Genomic DNA, 27,830 nt, shown 5'->3' on the forward strand with positions numbered 1-27,830 from the left:
CCCCCCTCCCTGAAAGTACACTGGATTCTCTAGAAGCCACATCCCATTGGTGGTCACACTGAGCAGACTGTCAATGGAGAGGCCCTGTGCTTTCCCAGGACTGCTGTTAAGCCACATGGCTTAAACAATGTCCCCACCACTGCAGGCTCAGCCAACCCAGGCAAGCTCTTGAGCCCATGTAAGGCCTGCCTCTCTCTCTCTCATTCTGTGTATGTGTGTGTGTCCTCATTCAGGTCTCCACAGATATAGAAGTCTTCTCTGTATTTAATTGTCCTTAGCTTCCAGCCCCCAGGGACTGGGTTGGCATATCTTAGAGGAAAGAGTGTAGGCTTTGGACTCAGACAGAAATTTCTCTTTGAAGGCTAGTTCTGCCCCCGACCAGATGTGTGACTCTAGACCATGTGACTTTCCTCTCTCTGAACCTCTGTTTCCTCACATGTGAAATGGGAGAGTAATACCAGCCTTCTGTGGTGAGTGTGAGAAATCAAGTACAATAGGAATAAACATGTCTGCTCCCTTCCTGGGCCATTTGGTACCACAACGACGATGACTGCAATGATGCTACTTGTCATTTATCTCCTGGAGGAGCTGAGAAGAGCTTGTTCAACAACAACTCATCACTTACAGAAAAAATGCAGAAGGTGCCAGATCAATTATACCTTGTTATAAACACAGACGTGTGCAAAATGAAGATTCCCCACCAGTCACGTGCCCAAGTCACGCTAGAACAGCCAGCAGACACCAAGTAAACATCACCTAATGATGAACCTGATCGGACCATTCACCCCAGTTGGCAGATCCATAATTTCATGGGGGCATCACCCGGAGCAAAGCCAGTACCAGCCTCCTTGAAAATGCTATCGTATGCTCTCTTTGGCAGCACTTCCACTAAAACTGGAACCATGCAGAGGTCCGCATGGCCCCTGCAGAAAGAAGACAGCAAATTTGTGAAGTGTTTTATATGAAATTCTCGTACATGCTACAACTTGTGTGAATCTTGTGTGATTCCACTTATATAAAAGGCCTCGAGTAGTCAAATTCATAGAGACAGAAAGTAGCAGGGTGGTTGCTGGGTGCTGGGGGGAGTGAGGAGTAGGGAATTCTTATTTAATGAGTACAGAGTTTTAGTTTGGGATGATGAAAAAGTTCTAAGATGGATGGTGATGGTGACTACACAACAATATGATGTATTTAGTGCCAGTGAACTGTCCACTCGGATGTGGTTAAAATGGTAAATGTTATGTATATTTTACAATAAAAAATGGCAAAAAATATTGCAAAGCCAATTCTACCAGGTGAGCAGGAAGAGGAGAGGTTGTTGGAAATAGATGAGTCACTTCAGGGAGGCTGATGAACATCTGGGTGGCAGTCACCCTCGGCAGGGGCTTCTTGGTTCTGTTGTCAGTGGGCTTGGGTGGCCCTGTTAGATCGGGGGAAGGAGACAGCATTTGGGGAGGGCTAGAAAGAACCCCTGGCCGTCTGATGCTATTCTACATGTGCCCCAATGGGTGAAGAGTAGGGCAACTCCAGAGCAGAAGTTGGCAGGAATCAAATGCCTGGGAAGAGGTTGCTGAAGATCCAGCATGGTGGTTCATAGCAGCTGGGCCTGGTTTCAAATCCTGCTCTGGCACTGACTAGCTGCGTGACCCTAGGCAGATTACCTACCCTCTGCCTCAGTTAAATAGGAACACTAGTACCTACTGTGTAGGAATACAGTCAGGACTAAATGAGGTAAAGTGTGTTAAATGCTAGGGGTGCCTGGCAATACATGAAGGAATGGTAAACACTGGGTTTTGTTTCAATGCCAATGGTGAAGTCAACAGTAACCCTTTGTCTTAGTTTCTTTGTGTTGCTTAACAGGATACCACAGAATAATTTATATTTTCAAAAAACAACAATAAAATTTTCTCATAGAACTGGAGGCTGGAAGCCCAAGATTAAGGTGCCAGCATTTGGTCTGATGAGAGCCTTCTTTCTGTATCCTCACATGGCAGCAGTGGGAGGGCAAGAGAGAGACAGAGAGCCCCATCGGCAGCCACAAGCCCTCATGACTTTATCACCCCTTACAGGCTCCACTTCTTCATCCTATCTTCGGGGATTAGGTTTTAACCTATGAATCTCGAAGAGGACACAAGCATTCAAACCATTGCACCCTTAATAAAGCAAATCTGGGTAAATGAAGCCCTCAGTCATTTCATGGAAGGGCATTGGGGCCCCATCTTTTCCTTCAATTATAACCATCTCCCTCTGTCAGATCAGAAGCTGTATCGTAAGAAAGAACCTGTATCGACCCCCAGGGTGAATTTGTGCTCTAGTGAAGAAGGTTTACCGACTGTGCCATGCCTGGTGAGTCACTTCCCATGTTTGAGCCTCACCTTCACAGTTTTCTCACTTGCAAAATGGGTTCATAACAGCAATCACATGGTGTCTTTGTGAAAATTAAGTACTGTGATATTTGTTCAGTACAGAGTATGCTGCTGAGAGTATGTTTATGCAATAAAAAGTAGCCATGATGATGTTTGCATTTGGTATTTGAAGATCAGTTTCAAATGTTGGCCCCACCATCTGCTAGCTGAGCAATCTTGAACAAGGAGATTTTGCTTCTCTGAATCTCAGCCTCCTCATCTGTCAAACGGGAATGAGAACACTACCACCTCCCCCAAAGGACCGTCTGGAAAACCTAAGATGCACATCTACTTGGACGCAGTATGTAAGTGGCGAAGCATTTATAAATGTGAGGTGTCCATTTTTTATAATGGGGACAGCCAGCACTCGTGCATGAATGAGTGACCGAGAAACTTACTGACACTTCCTTGGGGGCTGCTCCAAGCTGCATGCCTGGAGGCAGACCCCCTGGTGACAGACTTGCTGGGCATCCAGCTGCTGAGTTGCTGCATCATCCTGCCCGCTGCCTCACCCCACCCCACAGAGAGTTGCCCTTTCCACCCAGCGTTCAGGAGGAGCCCACTCAGCACTTCGCTGGGCTGTGTTTCTGCTGATTCTCCCTGGATACCTCTGTCTCTAACAAGCAGTCTGGTCAGGAAGGAATTAATTAAGGGTGGGGAGAGCGATGACCTCTAGCGGGAGGTCTCAGGTGGGCAGCTGGGAAGCCCCACTCTGTCCAGCCAAGTGGAAGGTCCTGATGCACTCCCGACCCTGGAGTCAGCAGGAGGGAGGGTGGGGGAGCAGAGCCATCGCCACCCACCAGCCATCCTCATGTCCAGGCTGGAGGACAAGGCTCTAACTCCCACTCTGTCATGACTTGTTCAGCCTTGGGCAATTCACTTTCTTTCTCTGTGCTTTTAACATTCTAGAATTTCACAAGAACATCACTGGAAGAGGGGTGATGGGAGCGCAGGGGAGGCAGGAGGAAGGGGATGGGATACTGGGGCTGTGGAAGTAGGGGCAGCAGCAGGTCCCTGACCCCGAAAGCACACAGGAGTTAGCATCAAAGTGACCTGGGCTCTGGGCTCAAATCCCATCTCCACAATTTATTAACTATATCTTTACTCCCTTACTTAACTTTCCGTAGCTTTCGTCTTCTTATTTGTAAAAGCAGTTTGCAAACCCAATTTACAGAGTTATATGAGGATCAGAAGTAATGTACGCCAAGCACTGGCATACAATATATACTCAATAAATCATTTATATATATAGTGAATGCTTACATACTTTATTATTGTCTATCTTCTGTCTATTTATCTTTCTATCATCTCTTACAGACTAACACCATCCATTCCACCCACCTCACAGCAGGACCCCTCCTGGTGGCAGAAGATGAGCCACCTGAGGGCACGGGTAGTTGTAGGGGTTCGGGTCTCTGCCAGATGGGCAGAGTAGCCTTCCTATGGGATTTGTTCATTAGCTAGGAGCTTTAAGGTGGGGCTGGCCTGGCCTAGAGGTGCACCATCCTGATTTTGCCTGGGAATTACTAAAAGCAGCAGTGTAATTATCCTCCTTCCTCTGTCCTGCCCCAAGTCTGGGGGCAGCCAGGGCCTATGGGGACAATGAACACAGAACAGAGCCACTAATTGCACACCAGGGTCCCTGGAGGATGGCCATATGGGCCTGTCATTTCAGTGTGGAAGCAATCATGTAAATAAATCACGTGTGAGTAAATCACAGACTTATCTCATCTGTAATTTTCTGGGAGTCTCTCCAGCACTGTTTATTGAGGTGCATGGGTCTGAAGCCCCAGAAATTGGCTCACTCTCCTCCCTCTCCTGCTCCAGCTGGGGAGAGACCACGCTGGGTGGCAGATGGGAGTGAGGCTGATGAGGAGTCGTCCCTGCTCTGCTGGGGCACATGCAGGTGCGGTAGAGGGTGAACCCCAAACGGGCATGGCAGGAGTAGGGGGGCTGTGTGAGTCAGTGGCCATTGGCCAGTGTGTGCGTGTAGGTACGTATGTGAGTGTGACTGTGCGTCCGCTGCCAGCGTGGAAGCAGCCCTGTGTGTGCGAGCAGGGAAAAGGATTGACCTGAGGCTGTGAGCACCTGTGAACATGCACAGGTGGGGTGAACATTCGAATCAGCGTCCTTACAAAGGCCACACGGCCCTGTGGGGTCTGGCCCCACTGCCTCTCTGCCCCATCTCGCCCACCCTGCCCTGCGCTCTCTCTGCTTCAGCCACCCTGGCCTCTTCGTTGCTCCTCAGAACCACTCCAGCCACGGAGGCTTTGCCCCGGCTCTTCCTTCTGCCTGGAAGGCCCTTCCCACAGACCTCAGTCCAGCTCCCCTTCAAGTCTTTGCTCAAATCGCACCTTCTCAGTGAGGCCTTCCCTGGACACCCTAGCTAATATTACAACTTACCCGCCACCCCCAGCGCCCTGCCATGTCTTGCCCGGGGTTTCTTTCTCGTGTGGTACTCACTGCCTCCCAGCACCCATATCATTACTCATTTGCGGCGCCTGTTGCCCGTTTTCCTCTCATAAGGCCCAGGATTGCCAGCTGTTTTGTTGACTGATGTGTCCTAATCACCCGGAACAGGAGCGTTTCTCTGCTGGCATAGCTGCCTCAGGCCTCTCATCTGCATGTAACATGGGAAGGAGACAGAAGCCACCCAGGTCACAGGGCTGCTGGACAGGCACAATGGTGGGATATCTAGAAGCACTGACGGCAGCCTTGGCACACCGTTCAGTAGCTGTGAGCCCTTGTTATCATGCCCCACTGCAGCCTGGAAGTGAAGCCTACATGAGTGATCCATGGAAGGATCTGGCACAGCAGCAAGTATCCCAGGGAGGGGTCCTGATAAACGCTTCCCGCCCCACTCCCACTCCACACCTTACCAATTCTCAGGAAGAAAAATTTTCTGACCTTCCCCAGTCAAGGAACTCATATTTTGGGGATCCCTTTGGGTTAAGAAATTATTTATCAGGAAATTTATAAGATTTTTGGTTTTTTAAATCAAGGGAAAAAGCAAGCGAGGTCCCACCCCTGCCTAGCCTGGGGCTGCACAGCTCCGGGGTCCCATAGGTGACAGAGCGTGACTGACAAGCACATCGTCTGGACTGTGAGAGAGTCGCTCAGACCATGCAGGACCTGGAGCTCTGGCCTGAGAGTCTCCAGCCCAGAGTCTTCTCCCAGCTTTGCAACCCCTAACAGGCTGAGACTGGAGTCAACTCCTGTCCCTTCTCTGGGTCTCTGCTTTTCCCTGACACCGTGAGGCATTGGAATTAAGCCATTTCTTCGGTAATTTCCAGACTCATTCATTCATCCAAGAAATGTTTGTGGAGCTTATGTGACAGGCACTGCTCTAGGTGTCTGTGGGGACAGCAGTGACCCCCACTGATACAAGTCCCTGCCTTGTGGAGTTGACATTCTCTGTGGGGACAGAGCAAACAGTAAATACAATTGGTAACTGATTTGGTATGTTAGAAAGTGGACTGTGCTAAAAAGAATAAGTAGGTAAGAGAGAAAAAGAAAGTGTTGAGGTTAGAGTGGGACGGCTCAGCTTTAAGTGGGTGGTCAGGCTCAATCACCTCATTGAGCAGGTGACCTTTTGAGGTGAGGGAGATCTTACAGCCTAGGAATCTAAGAAGGTCAATGATTCCCCACACTGCCGTATTCCAGAGAGCACCATTCAGGGTCTCCGGAGCCCTATCTCTTCTTTTTCTCTATCTCTGTGCACACTGACCCCATGCCACCCAGTGGGTGTTGGGACTGGAAGACAGATCAGCCATATTTGCAAGAGTGGTGAGTGATTTACCACTGCCTTTATTCATACTCTGATATTTCATGGCTCCTGCGGCTCTAATGGGATAAATATGACCTCTTACTCTCCACTTTGCTTAAGACTCAAGGTCAACAGCCCAGCTGTGATCTATCTGCTGTTCCCTCTGCTGTATGTCCCCACGCCAGGGAATCCTGTGACTGTCCGAGATTCACAGTGTCGTCCTCCAGCTACACTCGCCTGCCTGCCACTCAGCACTGGGCCTGGGCCTGGCTGGGCCGGGGAGGCAGTGGCTGCAGTAGCTCTGGGGGGATGATGGCTCATGTAGGGCAGACACTGAGCCATAAATCTCTCTCTTCCCCAAGCCTGTGCTGTCTCTAGGGCTGAACCACGACCCAGTTTCCTTTCAGTCTGGGAAGAGGCAGCAGTGGGAGGCAGAGCAGCCATGGTTCAAGTGGCAAGTTATAAATTAGAACACTCCAGGACATGGCCATCATCTTCCCAGCGTGGAGAAGGGGCGGAAGGCATGCATCAGCCTGCCTGCCTCAGATGGAATCTCCCAGGCCCTTGAAGCAGCCGAGGCTCCCTTCTGCCTTCAAAGCAGCCATGGCTTTGTCAGACATCACCAGCACTGCCGGAAGTTCTCCCACTTGTCTAGCTGAGAGCCCTCCCCTCCTGAAGCACGCGCCTGTTTCCTCTTGTTCCTCCTTATGTGCAGGTGGGTGGGATGGGTGCGTCTGGTTCAGTCTCCCCTGTTTCCTCATGGTGGTTCTGAGTGCCAGTGGGCTGATGGTTCTGGGGTTGTTAGTAGATTGGGCGACCGGGAAGGGGACAGGGTTGAAGGAAATGGGCTCGCTGGCCTCCATTTTGAAGACATTACCTGTGACTCCAAGACGCTCATCTCACCCCCTGCATCCTAACTCATGTCCTGGGAGGAAGAGGAACAGTCAGGAGCTCTTTGGAGCACAACAGGCCTGGGTTTGAATCTGGCCCTGCCAACTCCTAGCTGGGAGGCCTCGGGCAGCTTACATACCCTCTCTTCTTGCTGCGATTCCTAACCTGGGAAAGAATCATAACACTGCCTCCCGGGGGGCTATGAAGGTGCCCGGTGCAGTGGGGCCCACACCGTGGACACTCAGAAGCTAGCTGCGCACTATTGAGGCCTCAGGATGCTGCAGACCCTGGAGCCAGTCTGCTTGGCTTCAAATTCCAGCTGGGACACCTTGGGCAGGCTTCTTCACCAGGCCATGCCTCAGTTCCGAGCCCCCCCACACCCCCCATAAAATCAAGGTAATACCAGCTCTTTTTGTCAGGATGTTGAAATAATTAAATGAGCTAATAAACAGAAACCACGTAGAACAGGACCTGGCATGGAATAATTTCTCAGAAAGGTTGGCTCTTATTATCCTTATCTTTATTGGAGGAGAAACCACCTGCATTTACTTAGCACTTTTGACTTAATTCCATCCATTGGCTTTGTGACTTATAACCCATTTATTTCCAATCAAAGAAATGAAATGACTTGAAACATAAAAACATATAAAATCGGACACGCAAAATTTGTTAATGTTTTATTGAAGATTGAAAATCAATAAAAAGGCTTGAGTGAGAAGCTTGGCCCCCCCAGGCGGGGTCATTGTGACACCCAAAGGATGACTTCAGTTATAAACCCCACATGACCACGAAGCTCAACACGGCCCTGGGCCACTCTGTTTTGGGAACAGCCTAGAGAGGAGGCAGCAAGATGGTTCCGGACAATGTGAGGGGAGTGGCTTTGTTGGGATACTCTGTGTGGGAGTTGGCATCACAGGAGACTAGGGAGAGCTGAGGCTGCCTTCAAATGTGGGGCACCCTCAGCTTCAGAGGAGCTTCTTCAGCCCACTTTGGTCCAGACAGGCCACATTCAGTGTACTGCCCACTGCCGGACCCCACACCTGCAGAGAGACATCACAAACCCTGCACACATCTGAGGCAAGGGACCAGAGACCCACCCCAGGCAATTTTCTGCTCCAGAGACAGACAAACATGCCAGTCTTTCCCCGCAATGCCTCCTGTGCCTCCTCACTGATTGAGCTTCTACTTTTACTTGTTTTTTTTTTTTTTTGAGACGGAGTCTTGCTTTGCCGCCTAGGCTGGAGTGCAATGGCGCAATCCCAGCTCACTGCAACTTCCACCTCCCGGGTTCACATGACTCTCCTGCCTCAGCCTCCCAAGTAGCTGGAATTACAGGCACGCACCACCATGCCCAGCTAATTTTTGTATTTTTAGTAGAGATGAGGTTTCACCATGTTGGCCAGGCTGGTCTTGAACTCCTGACCTCAGGTGATCCACCCGCCTCGACCTCCCAAAGTGCTGGGATTACAGGCATGAGCCACTGCACCCGGCCTGAGTTCTTACTTGACCTTCTGGATCACCTCTTCCAGGAAGCCTTCCAGGGCTTCCCCAGGCTAGGTCAGTTCCCCAGGACCTGCTCTAGCATATATTTGCACAGCATTTATCACAGCTGTAGCTACTGAATCGGTGAACACCTCCCAGAATAGTTGTTTAACGTTTGTCTACCTGGGAGATACGAGTTGCAGGAGGGCAGAAATGCCTTGTTTGTAGCTGCCCTTCCCATGTGTGGCCCCGACTTGAGTTGTAAACTTAAACACCTCTTGAATGACTGAAGGTAAAGGCAAGGATGGAGGAAGGCAGGGAGGTAGGATGTCGAATCTGAACAAATAGCCTTGGGTGAAACTATGAGAATTATGTTAAAAATTAACTGGACATATTACAGAAAAAGAGTTAGTTTTATGCCTAATAAGGATAAAGGCAGAATCTGAAGGTTGGTGGTAGAGGGAGATAGATTTGAGGGGCTGCAATGAGGTATAACTTTTGTTTGTTTGTTTGTTTTGAGATGGAGTCTCACTTCTTCGCCCAGGCTGGAGTGCAATGGCGCGATCTCGGCTCACTGCAACCTCCGCCTCCCGGCTTCAAGCAATTTTCCTGCCTCAGCCTCCCCAGTAGCTGGGATTACAGGCATGTACCAGCACACCCTGCTAATTTTTGTATGTTTAGTAGAGATGGGATTTCACCATGTTGGCCAGGCTGGTCTCGAACTCCTGACTTCAAGTGATCTGCCTGCCTCAGCCTCCCAAAGTGCTGGGATTACAGGCGTGAGCCACCATCCCTGGGCAGTGAGCTGTAACTTTTTAGCCAATGGCACCCAACAGTGGTGGGGGCTTTCTTGTCTCTGGAATTTATTCCTGCATGAGGCCAGCCAACATCCCAAGGGGGTGGCGGGAATGAGGGGTGGTAGGTGGGAGGAGTGGTGGGCACCACAAGGATTCACAGAAAGGAGAGCGTTGGCCTGGATGAGCCTGAACTGAACTTTTCTTACTCTGGACTTCTTTTGGTTTGAGAGTAGCAAGCATGAGGCCCATTTTAAAGACAGAAGAACCAAGTCCAAGAGAGTTGCAATAAAAAAGCAACTGGACTGGTCCCGGGGACTTTGGCTCTGCCTTTCCTCTCCCTGACTCTCCCAAGCCCTTGGCAATAGGTCCACGCAGGAGAACTGAGCTTTGAGGTCACCTCATGACCCCTCCTGACCCCCTTCCTCCTTCTCCTGCTAGGGCGTCCACTGTGCCCTCCCTCGGGTCAGCATCCACTGTTTGCTAGTCCCAGGAAAAAACTCACTTCGCCATCTCCCAGGTTTCTGCCCATTAAACGTGCAAAGAAACCCATCTTTAATGGTGGAATTCCCAGCCCTCTGAACTGTGAAGGAAGCATTTTTAAACAGGGCTCTGTTCTTAGGCCTGTTCTAGTCAGGGTGGGGAAGAATAGGGCTTGGGTCTAAACCCAGGTGCTCCTGCTTTCCTGGCCTGGGAGAAGCAGCCCCCCACCCATTCCCTTTTGCTGCAGGACAGAAGCTTCCTTCTAGCCCCCTGCCCCTGAGGGAAGAGACTGCTGAGCACCAGCCAAGCCAACCCAGGAATCTTCAAAGCCTCCCTGTTCCACTCAGACCTTTTTCCTAGCAACAATCAAAGCTTGAGGGAGGAGAGCAAAGCAGCCTTGGGAAGCAGCCCTTGGCACTAGCTCACACGCGGTGGCATTTTGACGGGTGGTAAAAATATCTTTCTGGTGTTCAGTGCCGGCTGCCGCTGCTGCCACCATCTCAGCTTCCAAGATCCTGTCTCCATGCTCGGTGCCTCGGCAGCCTCCCGACCTGTCCACGCACACCTTGGGAGTCAGAGCACAGGTCACTGAGCCCCTGACCAAGGGCCACATTCATATACGACAACTGCCACCTTCATTGCCAGGGCCAGGCACCAGCCAAAAATGCACTTATGAGCCACTAGAGTAGGTGATTTATTGTCAGAAATGCCGTGGCACACACCTAATGAGCTAATTAAGCAAGAATATAAATAACTACTCCCTATCAGAGTACAAGGTTGTGGGGTAGAGGGGGTGGGGGATGCTGACAGAGGAGCTGGGTCAGTGATGGCGTGGGATGCTCTGCTCTACAGGGCGAGATCCAAAACTCCTCTCCACTCACAGCTATGAGGTGGGCCTCAGTGAGGTTTCCAGGCTGGGCAGACATAGGCCCAAGGATTCTGCCAGAAAAATCATGACAACATGCCGCTTTGTTCCCTACCTAAGTACTTCCTGCTCACTCAAAGGCCCACACCCTAATCTCCTCGTGCCCCAAGTGGGAGAGAAAGAAGGGGTCCTTCTCTCATTTTATGGATGTGAACATTCAGGAGCAACAGGGTCTCAAGATACAGCTAAAACTCTGCAACCATCCCGTAACTGATCTCCTTGATGCTATCCCTGCCTGCTGTGGTATATTCTCCAGCCAGCAGCAGAATCTTCTTTCTTAATCACATCATGCCAGTCTCCTGCTTTCAAATCTCCCCAGCCCCAGCCCCAGAGGTTTCCATCTCATTCAGGATAAAATCCAAGGCCTCATCATGGCCAGCAAGGGCCTGTGTAATCCAGCCCTGTCCAGTCCTCTCACTCATTCACTGCCACTCTTCCTCCAGAGGCACTGGAGTCTTTGTCACTTCTCCAACAGGATGAATGCATCCCTCCCCAGGGCCTCTGTATGTGCTGTTTCACCTGTCTGACTCTTTCACTCCATTCAGGTCTCCACTCCAACATCACTCTTTACAGAGGCGATTCCTGACCACCCATATAAAACTGTAGGCCTCTGATCTCGGTCTCTGCTTATTTTTCTTCCTCATGTACATTTTTGAACTTTTCGTCTCTCCCCCCGATAAGAACGTAAGCTCCTTGATATTCAAGGCCACCCATAGTTTTCCCTCTTCCAACCTCTGCCTTCCTATCACTTTCCTAGGCAAGAGCTGTGCCTGTCTTTTCCCAATCCTGAGGTCTTGACCAGACAATAAATATTTATTGACTGAATAAATGAATATCTGGTTCCAAATACAGAGTTTTCCTCACCCCAGGTCATTCTTCCCCTCAGAACTAGACCCTGGCTTCTCATCAGCAACAGGAGGAAGCCCAAAGTCAGGATAGCACTGGCTCCAAGCTCAAGCTCCACTGCCTCCAAGCTGTGAGACCTTGCAAGTCACGCCACCTCCCTATGGCTCAGAGTCCTCATATGTCAAGTGGCAATCATGGATCACACCTCATAGGGTTAGCATGAATCCAAATAAGAAAACATGCGGAACAGCTTTAGAACAGTACCTGGAGTGCAGTAAGGGCTCAGAAACATAGCTACTGTGTGTGACATTCAAGGCTATCCATACTCTGCCCTCTTCCAACCTCTGCATTCCTATCGTTTTCCTAGACCAGTGATTCTCAAAGTAAAGTCCCCAGACCAGCAGCATCAGCATCCCGGAGAGAACGTATTAGAAGTGCAAATTCTCAGGCTCCACTCGGTACCTACTGAATTACAAACTCAAGGGGCAGGGTCTTGCACTTGTGTGTTCACAAGCCTGCCAGGTGTTTCTCATGCTTGCTCAGGTTTGAGAACCACTGCCCTCTAGAGGGGCTTTCTGCCAGGAAAGTCAAGTGTTGCAAGTTACTGGTCCTGTTTCTTTACCAGCCTGTGATACAGCAGCACCTCCACAGCATTTCATGGCTTGATGCTGAGTGCAGTTAATTCCCTGCACCTTGCCTTTGAGCTTGGCCATGTCACTTGCTGTGGCCAGTGGGATTTTGTAGGTGTGATACCAACAGAAGCTTGACATTCGTTTCTGCAGCTGGGCTTGCCTTCCCGCATTTCTGCTACCACCATGAAAAGAACATACCTGGAGAACTACTACCCCTCTCCTGGGGCTCCAGGATGAGATACACAGAGAAGATTGAAATCAGAACTGGAGGCTGAAGCCAAGTGCAGTCCTGCCCAGCCCAGCCCGGGCCAGACCAGTTCAACTCCAGCCAACCTGCGGAGCTACGACTAAGGAAATTCAATATTCTTGGTTGTAAGCCACCTAGAGTTTGAGGTTCTTTGTTATGCAACATGGTTGTGGCAGCAGCTGATGGGTACACCAGGGGCCTTCACAGGCCTTTGACTGGGCCTGATCATTCCTGCCTCTGTCTCTGTCTTCATTGTTTTCACCCAAAACAGCTACCACCCCCACTGACCCCACACAGCCTCCTTCCTTCCAAATCCCACCTTACCCCAGGACACAGCTTACACTCCACTCTACCTGCTCTCATCGCCCCCCAGAATATGTTCCTCTCAAGCCAGGCAGTTAGCTCATGGAAAAGCCCAAGTGGACTAATTTCGCCAAGCAATTCATTTATGTTTTAACCTTTTGGGGGGCTAATTGCTAAACTGAGAAGCTCCTTTACTTAGTACCATCACTGACTAATGACCTAGTGCAAAGGTTTGGTGTTTAACAGATCTCTTCCACGCTTCATTTCCTGCTGCTCACCTCCTTTACGATGCAATCAGAGTTCATTTGCATGTCTGGATCAGCTCTCTCAACCACAGCATCAGCCCCACAGCCACAGAGCACAGCGGAGTCCACCTTTGGAGCCCACCCCTGCTGGAAATAGCTCTCTTTTGTAAAGAGTTAACGAGCTCATTCATCTACAGTGCATGGCTGCATGGCCCTGCATTCACCCCGGGGTGGCCCATCACATCCTGTGGTTTTGTGCCGTTCTTCCTGCCCCACCTCTGAGACCCTGAAGATGGTGGACATTAATTTGACTTCTGGTTGTGGTCCCTTCTGTCACCCACAGGGTGCCCACTCCCATCACACACATTCATGCCAGACCATAGGCCTAATTGGCAAGAAGTAAGCTTCCCTCTTTGCTTTGCTCTGTGTCTCCAGAGATGAGAAAAGAACACGCACAGAGAGGCAGGAAAGCAGCCCCATCAGCTTCCCCACCAGGCTGGCCTCAGCCATAAACTGGCTACTGGTTGCTGGGACTGTGTGGGCAGGTGCCAAGAAATGCTCACAGCAGCGATGCTTTCGCCCATGCAGCTCTGTGGCCATCATACGCCTCCCCAACATCCATTCCCCACTTCTAACTTCCCGGCAGAACGTTATTTTATCTAATGGGGAGCAACATGCACGAACAGACAATTGCCTTCCTCAGCCTCCAATGTGCACTGGAGGAAATACAATAAGCTAGCAGCAAAAGTCAGTGGGTGGGATTCTTTAAAGGGGTTGGTGCCTGTCTTAGTTTGGGTTTCCCAGATGCAGACCCTGAGACAAGGATTTGAGTACGAGTAGTTTATTTGGGAGGTGGGCTCAGGAAGCTGTGGTAAGGAAGTGTGGAAGGAAGTCAACACAGGGCACTTTGCTAAGCAAGTTACCACTGTGGGCAATTGGGGCCCACCCCTACTGGGAGCCCCTGGGAGCGAGCATAGACCATGTACCCGCCTTTCTCCGAGACTGAGGAGGCTGGGGTATTAATCCTCCCAACTCTGTTAAAGGCTGAGGGCTGATCCCAGTGTTAGCAACTCCTCTGTGGATAGGCCACACCAGAGAAAGTCCCCAGATGGAGAATGTGAGCAAGAGCAAGAGCAGCGAGCCACACATTAACAATAATGCAACTGACCTGCCTCAGCCCCTGACTCCATGGAGCTCCCATGGCAGCTCTGAACTACCTCCTTCTGGAATGCCTTGACAGAATTGTGAGCTCACAGAAGTATCTGACAGGTCTCAATCCGTTTAGAAAGTTTATTTTGCCAAGGTTAAGGACGTGCCCATGACGCAGCCTCAGGAGGTCCTGGGGACACGTGCCCAAGGTAGCCTGGGAGCAGTTTGCTTTTATACATTTGAGGGAGACATAATACATCAATCAATACATGTAAGATGTACATCAGTTCAAACTGGAAAGACAAGAGGTGGGTCGCTTTGAGGTCATGGGTAGATTTAAAGATGTTCTGATTGGCAATTGGCTGAGTTATTATCAATAGAAAGCAGTGTCTGGGTAACAATCAAGGGTTGTGGAGACCAAGGTTTTATCACGCAGATGAAGCCTCCAGGTAGCAGGACTCAGAGAAAATAGACTGTAAATGTTTCTTATCAGACTTAAAGAGTCTGTTCTGTCAGTAATCCCAAAAGAGAGGAGGGTATAATGAGGCACGTGTGGCTCCTCATTCCTATTATGGCCAAGTTTTTTCAGGTTAACTTTGGAATGCTCTTGACTGAATGGAGGGGTTCATTCAATTGGCTGGTAGGACTTAGAATTTTATTTTTGGTTTTCAGAATGACGGAAATAACCCCCAAATTTGGAAAAGTCAGATTTCTGCTACTAGAAGCACTTCACACTTTATGAAGATGTTCTTCTTTCATGCTTTGTCATGTCTTTCCAATGTTACAGCAACCTGGTGAGTTATTGTTATCCCCATTTAGCAGGTGAGGAGCCTGAGGTTCAGACAAGTAAAGAGAAGGGAGATCTCAAGAGCCCATGTCTGGAGCCCCTGATCTTTCTTATAGTAATCACTCAGACTCAGCTGAGGGGTAAAAAAAAAAATGGCTCAAGCAGCTGAAATGCACATGGTGTTTTGTTTCCAAAGTGTTTCCACATATGTTATCTCTTTGGAGATAACCCCATAGAGAAAAGATTTTTTCTTCCAATGTTAGATGAAGCAAATCTCAAAGAGATGAGTAGTGCATGGTAGAGCTGGGATTGAACCCAGGCCTTCTGGCTTCTTCCCTCACTAGCAGTTTGGAGACCAATCCCCTAGCTGTGGATTTACAGAAACTCTGTCTACCAGTGCTGTCCAAACCCCTGATTTCACTGGGCATGATACTGAATGCATGTCAGAATCACTGGGAGAGCCTTAAAAATGAGAATATCCAGGCACCAACCCAAGCTGACTCAGAATCCCTTTTTTGGTGGGGGGATGCCACTACTCAAGGGGTTCCAAAACACAGTCAGGGTTGGGAAACATGGGTGGGAGGAAGCCCTGGACTCGGGGTCAGAATGCCCGAGTTCCACACCTTCCGCACTCCTGGTCTGACCTGGGCTGTTGATGAGGCTGAATGGAGCTGGGTTCTGTGAATACGAACACGCCTGGGAAAGTTCGGTTGTGAGGTAAGTGTTCGGTGTCGTTTAGATGGCCACCACTACAGCATTGTCCACAAGTCCCAGGCACTCCTCCAGGCCTAACCCCGTCCCTCTGTAAGCCCTTTTTGGTGTTTTCCTGGTATAGAATAAACAATATCCTCACTCCCATCTCCAAACTAACCAAACATATGCACAATTAATTGGACTGGTTCTCTTGTTACCTCTTACTGGAGGGGGAAAAAGCTTCATTTCAGAAGAGAGGGAGACTGGATACTGTAATCTCTTTACTCTTGCTAATTACTTTTTATCTTTGGAGCTCTCTCCAGCCACAGCTTTTGGAGATTGAGAAGGGAATAACATGTGGAGAAATTAGTCACCTCTGAACAGATGCTCTGAAGCTTTTTGAATCCCAGTGGTGTCACCTTCTTGAGGACAGCAAAAGAGGCAGGATGTGGGGATAGTAATATGATTTGAGATGCTCTTAGAAGGTGCCCTGAAAAACATCTCCCCTACGTACAAACCTCCTGTGGGTTTTCAAACTCCACCATCAGGGATTCACTCCTTTGGGTCTTTCAGAGCTCCCAATTGAAGTGAAAATATTTCTGAAAGGGGTTATACCTTATACCTTGATCCCTTAAAACCTCATCAGATCACTTTCCAAGTTTACAGCTCTGTTGGTTTTGAAAAATGGAAGAGGCAAGCTGGGGAACAGGGACTAGAAGAGAGGACCAAGAAGAAAAAGTGGGCAGGCTCCTAGTAATCATAAGTGCTCTCAGGTAGCCAGTACGCCACTGTTAACTATGAAGAACGCTCTTTCAAATACATGAGCTCATTCGGTCCTCACCACAATCCTATGAAACATGCAGAAAGGAATCTCTGTTCTCATTTTGCATATGAGAAAATAAAGATGGAGAGCAGTAAAGTGACTTTCCCATTGTCCCAGGGCTAGTAAATGATGGAGTTCTGCGGATGTGCTACCTGCCTTCCTATCTTCTCTGCATCACTGAGGGTGTATTGTGCCTAACTTGGAAAAAATAACCCTACATTTCCTAGCTTCCTTTGCAGAAATGTGTGCCCAGTGAAATGCAAGGAGAAGTGATTAGATGGTGATTCTGAGAAACTCCCCACTTTGCTTTCTTGCCCTTCTTGTTTCCATCTTTCCTGTTGCATAAAAGGGAGATGGGATCACTGGTGCTCCAGCAACCATTTTGTGCTATTAAGTGACCTTAAGGACGGAAACTGTGTGCTGAGGATGGTAGGACAGAAAGACAGAAGGAACTGGGCTCCTGATGACCCTGCTACCCAGAAAACCAGTCCTCAATTCCCTTCCACTGGTCTTCTTTTACATGAGATATTATAAACCCTTGAGTTTAAGTCATACTAGTTGAGTTTTCTGTTCATCCTAATCACCACCCTGGACTTCTGACTCCAGAGTCATCTTTTTCTGTGATGCCTCTAGCAACTTTGTCACTTCACAGTGGCTTACCTGGTGACATGTAAACCAGAAATCCTCATCTTGCCATTGATTACCTGGATGATCCCAGGTGGTAGAGTGGAACCAAGCTTCTCACTGGCACCCCTGTTTCCCCAACATTGCTGGAACTTAGAAGCATGAGACTGAGTCGCGACTAAAGCTGACAGAGAAAATCCCTGTGGACTTCCAGAAGGCTACTGCATACTTCCCCAGAAAGAGAAATTACATCTGGTGTCCCCACCCCAAGTCTCCAGCCTTAATAAAAAGTCTTTGGGGCCTTAGCGAGATGTGCCCCACAGCAGGTACATAGCACAGTGGAAAGGGCTGGATGTAGAAGACTACATTTCTTAGTCTTTGCTTTGGATAACTTTGTAAAATCTACGCAATCTGTTTGAGACTAGTTTTACTATCTATAAAATGGGTTTAACGTTATCATCTTTTGCATCCCCTCTTGTAGATGTCATGTTTCAACAGCGTGAAAAAAAATTAGAAAATATAAAACCAAGGCAGGTTCATTTTGATCTGGGCTCTGATCAAGAAGTTGCCTTTCCTCCCTGTCCACCCCTATTTCCTCCTCTATACCATTCTCTTCCTCTGCCAGTGGGGACTCAACCCACCCTTCCAGGAGAATCCAGACCCTCTGGGGAAACAGCCGAGTCAAAGAATCTTCTCTCGCAGGTCCTGTTCCTGGCATGCCCCACTCCCTTTAGAGAACACCTGTCCCTAACAGCTTCTCCCTTTAAGAACACCTGTTCCCACCAGCTTCTCCCCATGGCCCCAGATCCTGAGATGTCGATTTCATTAGCAAATTTTTCTCCACCCCACAGTAGAGATGGCTGTCTTTTCATGGGATAGGGCACAGCCCCACTGAGGTGTGGAGTGGTAAGATTCTGATGGGATGAAAACTTGCTGAATCTGCCCTCTTATTCTTTCCCCAGATGGGAGACAGAGCAGCAGTAAAAGATGCAGCCCCCCTGCCCCAGCCCTGCAAAACTCAGTAGGGTGGTCCAGTCTCCTAGGACAGGACATGTGTCTAACAATCACAGAAGAACATGGCATGGGAAAGGGAACCTGCAGATAGGGTGGGAGGGGGGCTGGGGTGGCTGTCATCTCTCCATCTTCAGGGTCTCTCTCCTAGTAGCCCCTCATCTTTCTACACAAGGATAGGGGCAGCATAATAAGCAACACAAGGCATGGCTGCATCCCGGCTGACTGCCTTAGGAGCATGCCTGCTCTTCCCCTGGCTCTCCTGGGGATCATTCCAACATCACGCCTGGTGACAGATGTTCTTGACAACTCTTAGAGACAAGTGTTTGTGAATGTCACTTGGGCTGATAATGACATGCAGGGCATTTAACTTTCCATGTCACCCCAGGGATGAAGCCAAGCTAGGGTGAGCTGTTGCTCCCTCCAGGGTGGCAGGGGAGGCTGCCTTTCTGACTTCCCTCTCCCAAACTTCCCCTACCCCTCATTGACTTCTCTCCCCTTTGTTGCTGTCACCATTAGTGCCAGCCCCTTCCTGACAGGGTGGGCCCTGGCATTGAGGGACATGACAGTCAGCCCTCCCTAGTCACGCAGGAAACAGGCCAGGCTCCGCTTGTGGACTGTCTGTCTCCAGTGTGTCACAGCACCTGCCTGCAGGGCTCAGCTGTGTGTACTCACGAAGGGCAAGCAGCTTGGGAGTGCAGCCGGGACCGTTAAATAATGATGGAGCTCATTAGCTGAAAAAAGCGCAAGGCACTGTTTTATATAGCCTAATTCAAATCTGGTCTGAGGTGGGGTGATCCGTGCCTCTGCTCCTCCTTCCTGGTATGTAGACTAGACCCTGATGTTTTCAGACATCGCTCTTAGCTCTTTGGGGTTTCTGTGAAACCTCGAGGTGGGTCACTGGTGACCTGTCAGTGGCCTATGTCCAGGTCTGGCTGGGTTCTCTGGGCCTCTGCCAAGATTTTTGTCTCTGACCCCAGGCCCTGGAGCTTAAATGCACCTTAATTCCAGGAGGCAAGCTGACACAGTGCCCCCCACTAGTAAAAGTGGGTGAATTTAGCAACAGTGGAAGCCATATTATCTTGATTATGGGATTTTGAAAGTCTCAAGTAGATCCACACACGATGAGAGCTGGGATAATTTAAGTTAAATGTTTTCACTCCTGCCTGAAAGTCAGGCTGCCTGCTTCGTATCCCTGGAATGGAGTCAGCCAGGTTCTATTGAACCCTTTTGGTATGGGCAGCTCACTACTTTGTGGCAGCTTTTACTTTAATCTGCTGTTGGGCAGCTTTGATCTTTATTTCCAGTCTGTCCAGTTCACCAAATGTTGACTCTATAGCTATTTTGGACCAGGACTTACCAAGGGCTGAGGACCTGGAGATGAGCATGCATGAATATCACATGCTAGCGAGAGGAAGACAGATACAAAGCCAAATCATTTCGGAGCCAGATGGAGAGCAATGAGAGACGTGTGTAAGGCTGTTGCTGTTGGAATTTAGTTTTTGTAACGGGCCAATGCCTACTTCCATGCACGCATGTGTATGTGTGTGTGTGTGTGTGTGTGTGTATGTCTTTTCCTCTTTTCCACCCACAAATTCTTCGAATAAGTTAAAGGAGCCATGACTTCTTTTCTAAGTCCTCTCGTCTCCAAGGTAAACTTCTCCCATTTCACATGAGCTTCCAGAACCTCATTCTCATCAGCCCTCCTCTGGATACACTGCAGCTTGTAAACATGACTCCCAAGACTGTGCCATCCCGGATTAAACATATTAAAGCTCTGCTCCGACCAGCTAGAATGACTCAGCATAACCATAACCTCTCATGATCTGACTACTATACTTCCATTAGCGCAACTAAAAATGACTGGAGTCTCTTACCAGCTCCATCACATTGTGGCCGTAACGTCCTCAAGATCAACTACAATTCTGAACCTAGGCACACAGAATTTCAGTCGAGCCGGATTTTCCTCACCTTGAACTTGTGCAATTGCAATTGACTCCTTGAACCAAAATGAAGATAGATGATCGATTGATTGATAGTTTTGTCGACATGACAATTGGCCAAGCCTATTTTCTGGGTAGTTATCAATCTTAATTAGAAAATACACTGGCAGTACAGAAATGGGACAGATGTTGAGGCAGAAGCCAAAGGCTTTCTGGCATATTCACATCAATTTATTAATCAATCTGGTTATTTGACCAGTTACAAGTTCAGTTCATCAGTTTACATTTCTCCCTTTTGTCCCAAAACAGCTTGAGAGTTCGCCAAATGTCCTGTACGACTGTGACGTGCTCTGTTTATGGTAGTGACTCACAGCCAGCAGAAACTCCTAGTACTTTTTCCAAGTGGACCTGTCACTCCAGAGATGCTGGTCCAGCCGAGAGTCACTATGCAAGGGGGCATGTTCCTGAGAAGCACCTGCCCTCATGAATGACAAGGAGGCAGACAAAAAGGTTGAGAACTACTGGTCCACAGCATCTCCTGAAGACATGGTTCAATGACTTGGCAGGATCTGCCCCTAGTGAACCCATGTTAGGTTAGCATTCTTTTCCAAGGGCTCACAGCTACCTATTGAGAAAGTCTTTCTGGAATTGTACAGGGACTCCATGTCCAGCCTAGCACGCTAAGCATTACAGAGTTTATTCCCTGAAAAGCAGAATATTCACCCCTTTCCTGTCTTAGGCCTCTCTCTGTCCATGCTATCTCAGAATCACCATCACAGGCTTGAGAACATCATCTACTTGCTCCTTTAGTCCTTACTCACCTACATGTGGCCCATCAGAGCCTGGTGACCAGAACTCATAGACGGCACCGTGATGCAGGCCTGTTGGGCTTTGGCATCCCTCTCCATAGTATTGGTCTTGTTACGTTGAGGCTCTGGGCAAACATACAGGCTGCTTACATTCGGATTCCATCTCTGCTACCTACCCGCTGTTTAACGCCTTGAGCAAGTTTCTTCTATGTAAAGTGAAACAATAGTTTTTACCTCCTAAGGTTTTGTGAGAACTAAATGAGTTAGTGCACATAGAACCCTTAAAATAGTGACCAGCACGAATAATCCATCAATGCAGGTGTGTACTATTATTGCTGCTGTTGCTGCTGCTGCTTTTCACCTTGCTGGGGAAGATGGAGGCAAGTTGCAAGTTGCAAATCTTTGCCTCTTCTCTATTCTCATTGTAACCTCTTCCCCAACCAGCATTTTTTCTTCTTGGACATAAACATGGACTAAAAAGCCCTCTATGGCTGCATTTAGCTTTCTATGTACAGCATGTGCTCCTCTTTAATACTCATCTTCAGATACAGACCTCTCCTCCCTTCTTTTGTATACCTTCCTGTTAAAATGAGCAGGGCAGAGAGCCCTGTGCCTGCTGGTGTCCATGTTTTCTAATGAGGACAACTCATTTCCTAAAAATCCAGATTCTTTATTAGAGTCTCCTATTTCTCTCAAGCCATAATCCCTTTTAGGACAGTGGGCAGCACGACCACAGGGGTTGAGTCTGGGTGCTGAAGCCAGAGGCCGGAGTTCAAATCACAGCCCTGCCTCTTTCTGCTGTGTGATCTTGGAAGAATTTTATTTTTTAATTCTCTTGGTCTTTTATGCTGCTTCATATATCCAGAAGGAATTAAATGAGATACTGCCTGTAAAAGCTAAGCATCAAACACATAGCAGCCTGGCAGTAATGTTGGTCAGTGATTGCTATTACCATTATCTGGCTACAGACTAAATGCTGACTTTTTTCTCAAAAATTTTGGAAATTTGTCTTCTTAAAGGGAAGACTGAATTGTATATCTAACCTTCCTCTTCCATTTTCTTCCCCAGGATGGTGGATGTGATGCTAGTCTTATTTTATACTACTATTATTCTCACTGCTACTACTCTGCTACTAGTACTACTACTAATACTGATAATAATAACCTGTATTCCTTGAGTGTTTACTACTATGTGCCCCCACTATTTGGAGGATTTCCACACTGTATCTCCTCTTATCTGCATAACCAGCCCTGAGAAGTCACCATCATTAGCTGCATTTTTTTTATTCCAAGGTTTCTGATGCTTCCATTTAATTTACATTATATTTAGAAAGTTAGTGTCTCCAGGTTCTCAATCACCAAATAAAAGCAATTTTAATTCCCACCTGAGTGATTACAGGAGCCTACCCCAAGCCCTCTCCTCCTCCTCCCAGTATCTTTGAGATCCCTGGCGAGCTGCGCCATTTTGGCAATGCTAGCGTGTTGCCTTCTGGCAGCCAACATCTTCTCTCCCCCTCATGAACTGCATTGCCCTGTGCAAACTGCAGAGCTGGTAGCTTTTTGCCTTTACACTTTTTATCAAAGTCATGACTATATAATAAATTCACAAGTAAAGAAATATATTTATTTTCAAAAGGTCAACCTCATAAGTTAGCAAAGAAATGCAAATTAAAGCAAGTGCCATTTTCACCTCTCAAATTGGCAAAGATGAAAGTAATTATATATTCAATATTGGCAAAAGTGTGATCAAAATGAGTACTTCCACTGGTGAAAGGGTAAATATTTATGTGTAATGTATAAAGATTATAATTTACCCATAAACCAGTAATTCAACTCCTAGAAAACTCTGCTAAGGAAATCACTGAAGTTGCACAAATATATTTATGTGCAAAAATATCCCTCACTGTATTAGTTTTAGTAATGAAAAATGAGAAACCATCTGAATGTCCAATAATAGGAGATTAGTTAAATAAATTATAATACAGCCAAATAAAAATATTTTAATACCATGGGAACTAAGCAAGCTGTAATGTTGAGTGGGAAGAATTAAGATACAGAATATACTCTAGATTGATTATAAATACCATTTGAATGAACTCAGACACCTTCCAAATTTCTCTTATTAACTTTGGCTGGTGGGATTACAGGTAATTTTTATTTCCTTCTTCATAATTTTCCCTACTTTCCAAATTTTCAATAAAGACTATGACTTTTATCATGAGAAAAATACACATATGCATATTTAAGTTTGACTATATGCCCCTATCTATATATTCCTATATATGTGCATATATGCATGTGGGTAAGTTCCAATGCTGCTTTCTCTCCATCCTGAGACGTGACACTGCTATCCAGATAAGGCCAGCAGCTGCCAGGTAAGAGGAGTTCCCCAGCTCCGCTACAGTTTCCACGACACACCCACCCTCAGTCACATTGACTCTATTCTTCCCCATGTACTCTTCTCCCCCAGAGCTTCCAATCCAGAGACTCATCAACTCAGACAGTCAGAGCTGGAGGAGACCTCCAGGATGGATCAAGTATTTTTGATCTCTCTTGCACCATGGGCCCTTTGGCTGTGTGATGAAACTCATGGCATCCCATCTCCAAACAATCATTTTACATGCATAAAATAAAACATACAGAATTTCAAAGGACACCATACATTCCTTGAGCAGTGAGGTTTTAGGCCATGTCCTTCATGTTTCATATAAGGGAACTCATCTGTGGTCAGCATTTCAGCCCCTGGCTTCTGTCACCCTGTGACCTTCTTCCCTCTGAATGACTTATGTGATTCTATTGCAGCTTTCCACGTTTAACCTCCCTTTCTACCAGACCTAGAAATGACCCTTGATTTTCAGAGAACTTTTCAAGGTCAATATCATTGTCTTCACTTCTAGATGAAGAGACTAAGGCCCAGGGGGGTCAGCACAGGTGAGAGGGCTGACGCTACCTGTAAGACCCAGGGGGCTCACAGGATGTGGTCTGACTCAATCAGCGCTCAATTGGGAAAGGGAAGCTCTTCTTCCTCTAGGGCTCTGAGTAGGCTCTAGGGCTGCTTAGAGGACCCAGCAGAGGTCTCCCAGAGGAAAGAGACTGCCTGACAGTGAAGCCAACCCAGAGAAAAATAGAACTTAGGGAAGGTAAGAAACTGAGAATACAGGTTTGTAGGGGACCTTTGATCCAGCTGAACCTGAGGCAGGTTCCTGACTTGTTAATGACATGAGTCAACACACTCTCTCTCTCTTTTTTTTTAAAGCCAGTTTGATTCAGTTACCAAAACTGAATAAGTGCATTTAGTGAGTGTCCAAACTAAGTCAGGTATTAATTATCCTTATCTTGCAGATGAGAAAACTGAGGCAGGCCAGGAGAATGAAATGACTAGCAAGTGGAAAAGCCATGATTTGAATCTCACTCTTTCTGACCTCAGAGCCTTAACCATGACTGCATGTGAGTCCAGGTGAAGGACAAATGCATGCCTCTTTGGGGGCGTCAGAACCTTCAGCCCAGAGGTCTATTCATTGTCCTTGTATATCCTTCACTTGGGCTCAGAACAGAACATTCAGAAGCTCATAGCCACAAGACCACTCACCACAGCCACCCAGCCGGGAGGTGTGGTCTTTCTCTACACATATCTCTCAGGCTGCCCGTGTGGATTCTTTTCTTCTTAGCCTTGTAGCTGATGTTCTTTCTATCTCCTCTTACCTGCACGAATGGCACAGTTTGCCCCAGAGTCCCCACAGACACCTTTGGGGAAGAGGGGTATAGGTGGGAGCAGCCCCAAAACCTCCCCATCCCCTCCTCCTTCCCCAGCCAGACACCCTCCCTGCCTTTGCCACAGCCGCTCGCTCACCTGTAAATCAGTACCTCATCGTCAGAGCAGTTGTACTGCAGCTGGTACATCTTCACCCGGGGTGCTGACTTGCTGACAGACCACTTGACCAGGGCCGAGGTGGTGGTCACTTCAGACACAAGCACAGCCCGTTCCGGGGGGCTTTTGGGAGGCTCTCCACCCCCACTGCCTCCACCTCCCCGGCTGGTCTTGCTGGAGCCAGTGATATCTGAGAGGCGGGACTTGGGGGGTGCAGTGCGGCTGGTGCTGTTGCTGAGGTGTGGCAGCTGGACGATGGAGACCTCCACCGTGGCTGTGGCCTCTCCGGCAGCATTGGCAGCAATGCAAGTGAAGGCACCACTGTCCTGAGATGTGGTGATGAAGATGTCCAGGGTGCCATTGTCATAGACAGCGGTCCTTGAGGAGTTCCCTACCAGGCGGTCATCAGGGGCTACCCAGTGGATAAGGGGACTGGGGTCCCCAATGGCTTTGCACTTGAGTGTGGCCGCCTGGCCCTCCAGAACCAGCAGCTTGTGTGTGTGCTGGGTGATGAGAGGTGGCTCGCAGACAAACTCCTCCTCACGCACATGCCAGAAGTAGCGACCCTTGAGGCCCCCCGGGGAGCCACAGGTTTCCAGGTCATCGTCCCGCTCGAGCCTCCGCAGCCAGAGAAGCTCACAATTGCAGTGAAGTGGGTTACCCCCAAAACTAAAGGACAAGGGTGGGGCAAAGGGTGTGGCTGTCAAAGCCGAAGCCTGGGAGCGGGCAAAGATGGGATCAGGGGGCAGCTTCTGCAGCCGATTGGAGGTGAGATCCAGGCGGGCCAGTTTCTGCAGGTCTGCAAAGGTGCCCTCGGCGATGTGATCCAGCAGGTTGTGGTCCAGACTCAGCTGGTGGAGGTTGACCATGCGTCGCACGGAGTCCCACGGCAGGCCATGGAGGTTGTTGTAGGAGAGGTCCAGGTCCTCCAGTGTCAGCAGGAAGTCCTCAAAAGCCTCATCTGCGATGCCGCCCAGCTGGTTGTTGTTCACGATAAGGTGCTGCAGGTTGACCAGGCCCCGGAGGGTGTCCTCCCCAAGGCTTGGCAGCCGATTGCTGTCGAGATGCAGGGAGCGGAGGCTCTCGAGGTCCAGAAAGGAAAAGGGCTGGATGTGGCTGATGGTGTTCCTGGACAGGGTCAGGTCCACCAGCCCCGTCATGTTGGCAAAGTCCTGGCGGCTGATGTGGATGATGAAGTTGCCGCCCAGGCGCAGCTCCACTGTCCGCCGGTCAATATCAGGGGGTACAAAGAGCAGCCCCTTGGAGGGGCACAGAGTCCCCAGTGACTCAGACAGGTTCTGGCAGACACAGTACTTGGGGCAGGCGTCGACCACGGCAAACGCCATGCCAAACGCTAGCAGGCCACCAAGCAGGGTCTCCATGGTCTGGTCACTCAGCGCCTGGAAGGGAGAAACACAAGGTCAGGGTCAGGAGGCAAATTCCTAATGCATTCACCCAGAGCTTCCTCCCTCATGTTAACCCTCACTGCCTTAAGGAGTGGCAGAGAGTGGCATGTGCTCAAGCAAGACCTAATCTCTTCCATGAATCCCTCTAATGCAGTTTTACTGTTTCTCTTTTCCTTAGCTTTATCACCTTCTAACACACTGTTTAGTTTACTTATTTATGATGTTTATTTATTGTTTCCTGTTTCAGTCCTGTATGGTCAGCTCCAAAGAGGGCAGGTACTTTTGCCTGTTTTACTAATTGCTATATCCCAATTACCTAGCTCAATGCCTGGAGCACAGTAGCTGCTCAATAACTATCTGTTGGATGGATGGATGGATGGATGGATGGATGGATGGATGGATGGATGAGATACCATATCATTGGCTTATCCAATAATTGAGTTTGAAAGGATGTTATGGCTGTTTTTTGAGACATGATTTTACCTTCTTAATTGGTTTAGGCTTAGCATGAAATTAAATTGAACCAGCATTCCTTAAGAATGAGGTTGTAGGTAAGAAGAGAGTTGGTGCTGAGAGACTCCAAGGTCAGTGGGGAACTGTTTCACCAAGGAGAATCCACATAGTTCATGAATCTTTGAGAATGTGGGAAGTGAAGAAGGAGGTGTGATGGGAGGCAAAGGAGTGAATTCTGAACCCTTCATAAGCAATTAGCCTCTGTCTGGACCCTCACATACATCAGCTCTTTTGGGCTTTAGGGATCCCCTTCAGAAGGAAGGGATTATCTATACACAGACGAGGATTGCTCATGGCCTCAGAGCCTCCTTTGGATCTTTACTCACAAGTTACCTTCTCCCAGAGGCCTTCCCAGATGTCCTTCCATGATCATCCCCGCCCTGCCCCACTGCATAGCCCTCTTCTCTGCTCCGTATTTTCTCCTTGAAATTTATCCCTGTCAACTTACTCTATGTTTTAACTACTTGTCTTCTTTATAATTTGTTCTTTTGCTCTAGCCGTAAAGCCCCAAGAAGAAGGGACCTCTTTTCATTCACCACTGCATGCCCAAAGCCTAAAGCGCTGCCTGGCATATAGTAGGTGCTTTTACAAGGATGACTATCTAAGAAAGAAAGGAACAGAAATCTGACTTAGGTCTTTGTGCCTCCAAATCTCAACAGTTTCCTCACTATCCCATGTTGTACTAAATGTGGCCTTATTGATATACTGCTTCTTGGGGCTTTACTGCTAGAGCAAAAGAACAAATGATAACTAGTTGAGTCGGACTTTTGGAAAATCATGCACACTGATTGTGGCTTCACTCTGTCTCCCGGGGAGTGCAGTGCTGCAATCTTGGCTCACTGCAACCTCCGCCTCCGTGGTTCCAGCAATTCTCCTGCCTCAGCCTCCCAAGTAGCTGGGACTACAGGCACACGCCACCATGCCCAGCTAATTTTTTGAATTTTTAGTAGAGATGGGGTTTCACCATGTTGGCCAGGCTGGTTTCAAACTCCTGACCTCAGGTGATCCACCCGCCAAGGCCTCCCAAAGTGCTGGGATTACAAGTGTGAGCCACTGTGCCCAGCCCCTCAAATTGCCTTCTAAACATACTAATTCGAGTTCTGCAAAAATGGCTTCTAAGGCCAGTAAGTTGGGGAAGCATTGCTTACTCTTGCTTTCTCTCACAATAGCTGTATACGCATGAGCA

The 27,830-nt window shown here is 48.5% G+C and overlaps 1 protein-coding gene across 1 annotated transcript in view; it reads right to left on the minus strand.

Moving 5' to 3' along the window:
* The window catches only part of LRFN2 (leucine rich repeat and fibronectin type III domain containing 2), a 196,935-nt gene that overhangs the window by 15,386 nt on the left and 153,719 nt on the right, over positions 1-27,830 (minus strand). Inside the window, exon 2 of the mRNA XM_003281495.4 lies at positions 24,708-26,125. Within this exon, the coding sequence (XP_003281543.1) occupies positions 24,708-26,107 (1,400 nt within the window). The 5' untranslated portion in view covers positions 26,108-26,125. The remainder of the gene's footprint in view (positions 1-24,707; positions 26,126-27,830) is intronic.

This window comes from Nomascus leucogenys, chromosome 17 (genome assembly GCF_006542625.1).
Source record: "Nomascus leucogenys isolate Asia chromosome 17, Asia_NLE_v1, whole genome shotgun sequence".
Taxonomy (NCBI): Eukaryota; Metazoa; Chordata; class Mammalia; order Primates; family Hylobatidae; genus Nomascus; species Nomascus leucogenys.